This window comes from Acanthisitta chloris, unplaced genomic scaffold, assembly GCF_000695815.1.
Source record: "Acanthisitta chloris isolate BGI_N310 unplaced genomic scaffold, ASM69581v1 scaffold5704, whole genome shotgun sequence".
NCBI lineage: Eukaryota > Metazoa > Chordata > Aves > Passeriformes > Acanthisittidae > Acanthisitta > Acanthisitta chloris.
Window position 1 is genome coordinate 6,900 of NW_008667559.1, and position 9,238 is coordinate 16,137.

At 47.6% G+C, this 9,238-nt stretch overlaps 1 protein-coding gene across 1 annotated transcript in view; it reads right to left on the minus strand.

Moving 5' to 3' along the window:
* Positions 1-8,233, minus strand: part of LOC103800166 (laminin subunit gamma-1-like) — a gene marked incomplete at both ends in the record, with an annotated part of 14,185 nt that extends 5,952 nt beyond the window's left edge. Inside the window, 7 exons of the mRNA XM_009072534.1 lie at positions 530-666; positions 772-870; positions 966-1,083; positions 3,038-3,226; positions 4,422-4,588; positions 5,979-6,109; positions 7,929-8,233. Coding sequence (XP_009070782.1) covers positions 530-666; positions 772-870; positions 966-1,083; positions 3,038-3,226; positions 4,422-4,588; positions 5,979-6,109; positions 7,929-8,233 — 1,146 coding nt within the window. The remainder of the gene's footprint in view (positions 1-529; positions 667-771; positions 871-965; positions 1,084-3,037; positions 3,227-4,421; positions 4,589-5,978; positions 6,110-7,928) is intronic.
* Between the last annotated feature and the right edge of the window lie 1,005 nt (positions 8,234-9,238).

Below are 9,238 nucleotides of genomic sequence, written 5' to 3' on the forward strand. Positions count from 1 at the left end.
TTGTTGAGAGTTTCAGCCCTTGTACGAACTGTTCTCCAGTGGAATTTTAATTAAAAAGATGTTCTTTTCAGACTACGCAGCATGAAAACATTGCATACACAGGAAACTGACTGCAGGGAAAGAAGGATTGTTCCTGAGCTTACAGACCCAGTGGAAACACAACTACTGTGTTTTATTCAGAGCCATGCAAACCCTAAATCTAAAGTGATTTTAATCCTCTCAACCAGGAACTCCTGATTTGGTTCTAAAACTGAGGAAATGCTCCCTTGCCAGCACAGCTCTCAAGCTAGGGAAGGTTTGTATTTGCAATTCCCACTTGCACCTGCACTGTGTACAATAACTGGGTGCCTGAGGCCAGAGCTGCAAATTCATTCCTCTCTAGCTGAACAAACAAGCTGCAGGCATGGAAGCTCCAGGTAGCTTCAGCTTTCCCAAAAGAAGGATCCTGGACCTGCTTGCCCAAGATTTTAACTGCTTCTGACTTGAGTTTACAGCCCAACCTGAGACACAAAGGAAGGCTCAGTTTTACCAAACTGGAAGTTGGAAGTGATGCTGTAGGTACTGTAGCCCACGGCGTTGGTGCAGACTGAAGAGTGTCCAAAACAGAAACAGGGAGTACAGCCCCTTGGGTTGGAGGAATCCAGATGGAAAAACCCAGGTTTGCATCTGAAGGGGTGAAGGAAAGAGAATTCATTTCTCTGATGCTTAACCCCAGGTCATTCCTTGCATGTTTCTCGTTCTTGAAACAAAGCCATGGGCAGAGAAACTCACCTCTCACAGTGGAATCCTTCAACATTGTCCTTGCATGCACACCGTCCTGTCTCCACATTGCACTCCCCTGTGCTGCCAGCTGCGTTACAAGAGCAGGGCCTGGAGGAGCCAGGGGAGAGGATAACTCAGTAAGAGCCACACAAGGCTTTCAAAAGGTGCCCTGTTTTTCTTTCAGAGAGATGGAGCCCCCTTACCTGCACCCAGCTTCGGAGAGGGAGTGGAAGCCTGGCTGGCACCGGTCACACTTGTCACCCATCACACCAGGTTTGCAGCTGCACTGGCCATAGCTGTCACACTGAGTGCTGAGGGAGCCTGAGGGGACAGCAGGGACACACACCTCAGCACACTCACCCTGCTCTGCAAGTCTGTCAGCTTTACAAAATGAGCAAGGAATATGGGAGAAGAAAGTGGGAAGCACAAATTCCAGCTGACAAGTGACAGCTTACCCAAAGATTGCTCTAGTTCACAGGGATTTTTTTTCCCTGGCAATTCTAGACAGATGAATTGTAATCTAGTCTTCCCAAACTATATTCAGCTTCTGAGTCTTCCTACCAACCAACCTTTTTATATACAACTTTAATTTGAAATTTCATCCTCATCCTTATCCCTGTTTTGTCCTCAATGCTACCTTTGCATGCCTGTAGTTCCATGTCTGTTCTGCCCTGCAACCCTATTTTATTCCCTGAATCCCTTGTGTTCTCCCTAATCACCATCTCCTCTTTGCCAGGGAATATCCTGACCTCTCCCTTTCATGCTCCAATTTCCTCCCTTGAATCCCAAGCTGGATTTAAAGGCTAAACTGCCTCCTCAGAGTGAGGCTGCATGTGCCACTGTGAGCCCTAACAAACCCCTCATTTCTGGAAGTACATTTTCCTCAGCACTGCTCTATTCAAGTGGCCTAGCACAAAAAGCAGTAGCAGGTTCCTTTAATCCAGAGTGGACAAAATGCTTTTTCCCAAGCACCAACGTAGCCATCAGTCTCAGACCTGTGAGCACTCTAAGAGTTAACCACCAGGAGAAAAACATTTCAATATACAGAAATAGTTACTTGTTTCCACTTCAATCCACCCCAGAAGATTATAGCAAAGTGAAGAGTTATAAGATGATTAGGCTGGACAGGACAGAAAAACTCCTAAAACCTTTACCATATACAGCCAAAGTTCAAATCCCCTTTGCAGTCCCACTTAGGATTATTTAGGAAAAACACAGTACTCAGACAAAAAATAACAGTCTAAACATACCCAGGGGATTCAAATACACCCTGGGTGCCAGTGTGACACAACAAGCTGATGGCTAAGCCCTTTGAAAGCTGTCCTTAAAGACCTGAGGAGTCACCTCCCTGCATCTTCTCTGCTGTCTCAGCTGACACCAACCCTCACCCCTCTTAAAATAAGGTCTGACATGAGGACCTGGAAGAGCAGACCCAGGAAGAAAGAGACCTTTATTGGTCAAAAATTTCACAACTGTACAACTCTCTGACCAAATTAGATAGGAGATGCACCCTGGCAGACCTCTCCTTGGCTGCTTTTAGGGCATGCTGCAAGCAATTACTTATTCCAGCTACTCTGTTTTGAAACCTCATATCATACACCTTACTATGTGTTACCTTTTTCTCTCCTTCCCCCTTACTTGCTGTGTGCTGGTGTGGTTATGGGATCACTCCATGCAGGTCAAGTGGTTCCCTTGGCAACCCAAGATTTGTTCTCCTGCCAGAATTTTTTCCCCCTTTTTATTTTTTTTGAAGTAGTTTAACTCCATATTTCAAGCTTACTTTGTTCTATCTCCCTCCCACCCCTTTTTGTGTTTAATGTTTCACTGGTTTGTATTTATAGTGCTTGGATACTCAGTAGGAGAAACTGATGCAGCAGCTAAAAGTTCACTACAATTCCTCAGTATGAACAACTTCCAGAAATATCCACTCACATCATCTTGGTTATTAAAAATTAAATGAGTCCTTTAGAACTGAGAGCATCCAGGGTAACATAGAGTGGGGGGGGGAAAAAAAGAGAAATGTATTCAAGGATAGGATGAAGGAATAAAGTGCTGCAGAGGTGAACCATCTGCCACCCTAACTCCGATTAGATCCAAGGACAACTTAAACCAAAATACAACCCATTAACACGGGGGAGGGGGGAAACAGAAAGATAAAAAGAAGTAAACAAACTCTGTTTTCACCCTGCAGCTGACAGTTAGCGGCAGAACCAAGACAGGAGCTGACTTTTGAGCAGGGCAGTCTGCAGGCAGGCAGTGTGCAGGCTGTGCTTACCGACAGGGTTGCAGCTGCAGGGCAGACAGCTCTCCTCGGGGCGCTGGCGGTAGAAGCTGTCCCTGCAGCGCTCGCAGTGAGCTCCGTCCGTGTTGTCCGAGCAGCCTGTGCAGTGGCCCCCGTGGCCCGTGGAGCGATACAGCTCGGGGTCGAAGTAGCACTCCTGAGACCTCCCATTGCAGTCACAAGCTGCAAAGAGAAGGGACCATCAGTGAGCAGCCCATGGAGAGATCTGAACCCAACACCCACAGAACCCACGCTGCAAAGCTTGATGTGAAGTTGTAGGGGAGCAGGAGTGGGAGCCTTGAGCCACATCGAGACCTACACACAGAGACCCCAAGGTATTTGTGCCCCCATGGGAAGGGGAAAGCATGTTCTTGTGGTGGTGAATGAGGCTATAACCAGGAAATAGACTATACTCATCTACATCCAAAAGAAAACCAGCTTTTTTGGCCCCACTCCACAGTCTCGTGGTATGTTAAGGGGTTGGAATGGACCTTAGAGATCATCTAGTCCCAACCTCCTGCCCTGGGCTGGGACACCTAACACTAGACCAGGGTGTTCGAGGCTTTATCCAACCTTTGGCTTTGAACACTCCTTTGAACACCCTTCCTTCCACATCAGGCTGCCATTTGCAGCCAAAATGCTGCCCTCCCACACAGCAACACCAATCTCCACCATCCAAACAAGCGTGAGGATAGCAGCAAGGCTGACTCCATGCTGCCAGGAGAGCTTCTGCCCTGGATTGCAAATCCCATCTGTGTAGGCAGCAGGAGCCCCCAGTCTCACCAGCCTGTCGAGGGAAGCTACGGGTCTTGGCCAGACAGCTGGGAGTGATCAACACACACAGAGGTCAGACAGGAAAAAAGCTTTTCTGTCTGAAAAAGCTTCCCCATAAAGTAAACTACCAGGAGCTGTGGTCTGCGACGCAAGACCAAGCAAACTGGTGTTCCGTGACGGAGAGCCGCACGCGCGGGCCAGGACTGTCGCAACAGCCTCAAAACTGGAGCAAAGAGGTGACAAGTAACTGTAAAAACCAATAACCCAAACACAAGAGCAAGTCAGCAGATACTAAATGAGGAGCTTCAAGGGGCAGTTATACTCCAGCATACTCAATAGAGATATTTTTCCTCTGGATCTCATAAAGTACAAGTCCGTACAGCTCTTTCCTAGAGGTCACTGCCATCCTTCTCCTTTTTAGGGATCTACCAGAAAACTCCTACAGGATAGGTGTGGAATGACCAGCAATCCCATGAACTGTGCTTAACACTGGCTAACTACAGCTGAGACAACTTAAACCCAGGCAGGACCAACTCCTGGCTGTCAGCAGAGGCAGCAGGCCCAAGCCCTGACAGATGTGCCCCCCACACGTGGCCACACGCACGCAAGCACTCGTTGGCACTCTCCGCTGTGGCTCTCCTCCACGGACGGTCATTGAAGAAAGGAAGGCACTTCTCACAGTCCACCCCAAAGGTGTTGTGCTTGCAGTTGCAGACCAGCTTGCCAAGCTCGTTCTTCACGCACTCACTCGCGTGCCCGTTGCATTTGCACCTGGTTAACGAGAGACAAGGAGCAGGTATTGAAACTCCAGGGAACCAGGTCACTCAAGCAATCCCTAAAAACACAGCCCTGATCTGAAAATCTGAGGTGAGACAAATTCAAAGGTAGATGGTCACAACAAAATTGAGAATGCAACTGCTGTGGTTAAGTTGGAGATGAGAAGGCTCTGGGGGGGCATTGTTGAGGCCTTCTACAGGGTTTACAGGATGGGAAGAAACTTGTTACCAATGTCTGTAGTGACAGGACAAGGAGCAATGATTCAAACTGAAAGAGCATGAGTTTAGATTGGACGTAAGTAAGGAATGTTCCACAGTGAGGGTGGTGGGACACTGGCACAAGGTTCCCTCTGGCCCCACCCCTGGAGTGTTCGAGGCCAGGTTAGATGGGGCTTGGAGCAACCTGGTCTAGTGGAAGGTGTCCCTGCCCACAGTGGGGACTGGAGGATCTCTGATGGTCCCTGTCCAACCTAAACCCCTCTGTGAACCAAATAGGTGCAGTATGCACCAGGCAGGCTCTGAGAAATGGGAGAAAGTTAACCAATTCCTTTGCAGTCTCACTAAACCAGAGTTAGCTGAGTAGAAGCAAAGATATTGTTGGTTTTAGGTTAGCAAATTCTCCAAAGCTTCTCTCTCCTGAGGGACCAGAACACAGTGTGCTCACTGGGTGTGTGCTACTGTGGTATCAGTAAGGAATGAAATAGCACAAAGGTGACTAACACAGAAGCCCAGGGACCTCCAGACTGGAGGTGCAGCCAATACCAATCCCCTTGTGGCTAAATCCCAGTTTCAGGACTGCTCTCCACAAACAGCCCAAAACACCACACTGGTGTCAGCTCTGTGTATTAAAACATTTTGTCATCAACTACTGCAGGTTTACACATTCTGCAATAGCCTTTGGCAAAAGGAACAGACAACCATGACTGTGCTGTGCAGTCCCAGATCTTCACAGGAGATAGCTCCCAAAATACATGTGAAACAGAGACACTCAGATTTTCTACTTTGTTCTAGACTACAGATAAAGCCAGAGAACAACTAAAACCACACTAAAAAAACCCACACAAAGCACAGGGCAGAAAAAAAAAAGACTTTTTTGTTTCACCTTTTTCTTACTCTTTTCACCTTCCACTCTCCCAAATCACTTAATATTTCATCTTATCAAGGAAAAAATACTCAATCTGTGTCAGCCCTGAAATGACAGCCACAAAAGCTTTTACACTGCAATTGCAAGCTTCATGAGATTCATTCTACTGCACTTTTGGTTTAGGATAGTCAATAAAGACCAGAGCCTAATGGTATCATGTGAGTACCATCAAAATCTTTAAAGCAGCCTAGTAATCCTGACCAAAACTTTTAGTAAGTACAGAGTTTTACTGTCTACTCACCTACCACCCACAGCAAAATCAGAAATTGCATAGTAGTAAGACTTGAGAACTTTTGGGTCATTGAAAACTTCATCTCCGAACGTGTTCAGCCGATTGAGGGTCACTCTGATGTCTGTAGCTGTCACCCATTCCTGGAGCAGACAGAAATCCCATCAGATGAAACATCAAACACACCCCATGTCATTAGCAGTTCTATTAATGAAGTTACTCATCGATCAGCAAGTTCCTTCCTCATGGTTCTCCCCTCTGCACCTCAGAAGCTCACATGCTCCTGCCCCAGAGCCCTCACACCACATTCTTTTGGTTCAAATGCCTTTTCCAGACCCTGCTCCTCTCTGGATACCCTTTCCAATGCCATTCACATCCTAACTGCGCTCAGCTGGGAAGCAGTGAGGAACCTCTTCAGCAAAATGTGCAATGCAGGCAATTATGTGAGCTGGCTAATTGTATGGATTTCCCAGTCTGCAGCTTTGCTGCAGAGCTATGCAGCACCAGTGGGCAAAGCTTTAGGGCACACTTGTCTGCAGACACAGACAGACAGATGAATGAGGCTGGGGGAGGCTGGGGAAGACAAACAGGCAGATCTGACTCGTTACACAAGAGCTTTTCATAATATTTACACAGCATCTTCAACACTCTGCCCTGGCCTCCTGCAGCAGCAGCCAGCAGTGCAGCCTGGCCCTGAAACTCACAGCACCTTCAGCCAGCAGCTGTCACCAGCACCTCCTTGGTTTTATGACCGTTTTTACAATGCCATTTTCCTTCAAACACCATAAGAAGAGGCAGAAGAACAACATCCCTGGACGTACAACTGCACTGCAGCTGCGTCACCACTCAGCCTGTACGATAAAATGGACTGAACTCCAAACACTGGCATAATCACATGGAAATGCCAAGAACAAAGAACATGTTTTCTTCAGCTCTGAGAAGTAACACCAGAGGTTTGTACACACTTTAGGAAACCAGCACTCAGGTCTGTATCCCTTTCAGAGAGACCAGAAAATTACACACATCACTAACTTGAAATCTCCCCCTTCACCTTAAAGATAAGACGTGGTTTTCTGCAAGGGTTAGCTACACCACCAAGGTGGCCAAATGGGTTCTTTCCCATCTCAGGAGTTCTTCTCCCTTTCCCATTAATCTTTATTTGTGTTTGCAGAAGTGAGCCCCACCAGATTCCACTCTCCTGCCCGCGGATCAGAGCGCTCACGGCTCAGTCTGCTCCTGCTACTCTGAGAGCAAAGGCAAGTGGTAGTGATCAGAGCTCCCAGAGGAAGACAAGGAGCCCCAGTGGTACAAACCCCACAGCTTCAGCTCCTTGTTGCAATATAAGCTGGAGAAGTCCTCAGACAGAACCCAACGTGGCAAGTAAATCAGGTAAACTGCTGCTCCTAGTATGCTCCTGACCACGGTCCAACCACCACTGTGAATGCCAACCACAAAAAAACCCAACCAAAACCCCCTTGCCAAGCCACTTGCAAGAGAAAAGCACAATGCATAAAATCAAGCTCCCCTGCTGCAACACACATGTAAGAGAACAGGTTAGAGATTCCAAAAATAAGTTATTTGTTTAGAAGAATCTCACACTTCTTCATGTTTTTCTGCTCAAAATATACACGCAGATGCCTCAAACGTTGATTGGACTGAGGCTTTACCTTCTTCTGTGCTTGTATCTGAAACAACAGCACAATACCCACAGCTGCTTTCTAAGCAGGGAGATTGCAGCCATCCTCTGTGGAGTTCCATGATGCCTAGACAAATCACCCTTAATGCCACCAGTTCAAGAGTTCAAGTCTTTGTGGAAAACTGCAATGTCCATCCCAACTCAGCTGTGCAAGGGCCTTTCAGGATGAGTAAGGGCTGTAGTGCAGCTCAGTGGGCACAAAGCCACCATCCATGACTCAACAGACTCAACTCAGCCCACCTGACTGATTTTTCCCCAGCACATACCTGTAGCACAGGGCTGTTGTCGAAGTTATAGGCGCTGGGACGCCCTTCCAGCGTTGAGAAGGCCACGTTGCCCCCGGTGAGAGGGGAGATGTCACTGAACTCATCGGTACAGAGTGCCTGCTGCTCATCCTCCCCAGTCCGAATGAAGCCACGATTGACTTTGTGGTAGGTGCTCTCACAGGAGCCACTGTAGTACTGGTAGGGCACCCACGGGCCATCCTCCCTCGTGCGCTTGTAGATGGCAAAGCTCTCTGGCCTGCTGGTGTGGAACTTGAGCCGCACGTACGTGATGTCAAAGGCCTTTCCTGCCGAGGAGAGGAGACAGACATGAGTCAGAGAATCATCAAGGTTGGGAGAGACACTTAAGATCATCAAATCTAACCATTAACCTGTCACTAAAGAGTGACAGAAATTAAAAACTGCCCTAAGAGCTGCACTGCAATTCTCTCACTGGAGAAAATTCTAGTATTATCCAGAAGGATGAGCATATCCAGTAACACCAGACACACCTCTTCCAGTCTGGCACTGTCACTCCCAGCAAAGACAAGGTGAAGGAACCAAAGGAGATGTTGAGGGCAGGCTGAGCAGATCGATAAACAGATCTACAGGCTTCTGTGCAACCTAACACACATCTCACAAACTGCAGTTTTCTTCTGCAGAGATTCCCAACACTTTCTCTTACCCCAACAGATGACAGAACACATCAAATCCACAGTTTGTGGGTATTTAAGACCAGGCCCAAGTTAACCATGATATCTGATGATACTTCTTCCTAATATCAAAATATCTCTTCTCCCTCTCTACTCTGTTCTTGTGAGACCCCAACTGGAGTTCTGCTTCAGCCACTGTCCTGCACCATCCCTGCTGGCTGAGGGGCACACTCCCAGGATGAGGCATGCAGCTGTGTGCCAGCTGTTCCTACTCCACCTTGGCAAGCAGACTGTGCATGATCAGGACACCCTGGAGCACGTAGGGAGCTTGCTAAAACAATGTGAGGTTTGTCTGGAACAAAACCTTGGGTGCTTAGACCCCACCACAGTCTTTAATGCTCCCACCACCTCCAAGAAAAACACTGCTCTGGGCAGAGCTCGCAGCCACCACTGAGTCCTGAAAAGAAAAAAAAGCCACTAGAAGAGTTTCAACTGATTGAGAAACAGATTTTGTTCAGGAGTCACATGGATTGAACCTCAACTTGTAAAATGAATGAACTCCATCATGTTAAATTTTAACGTGAGGCTTTGCACCTGCTCGAGTGTTCACCTCCTTTCACAGGTGAGAGCAGACCAGACGGCACCAGGCAACAAGAGCAG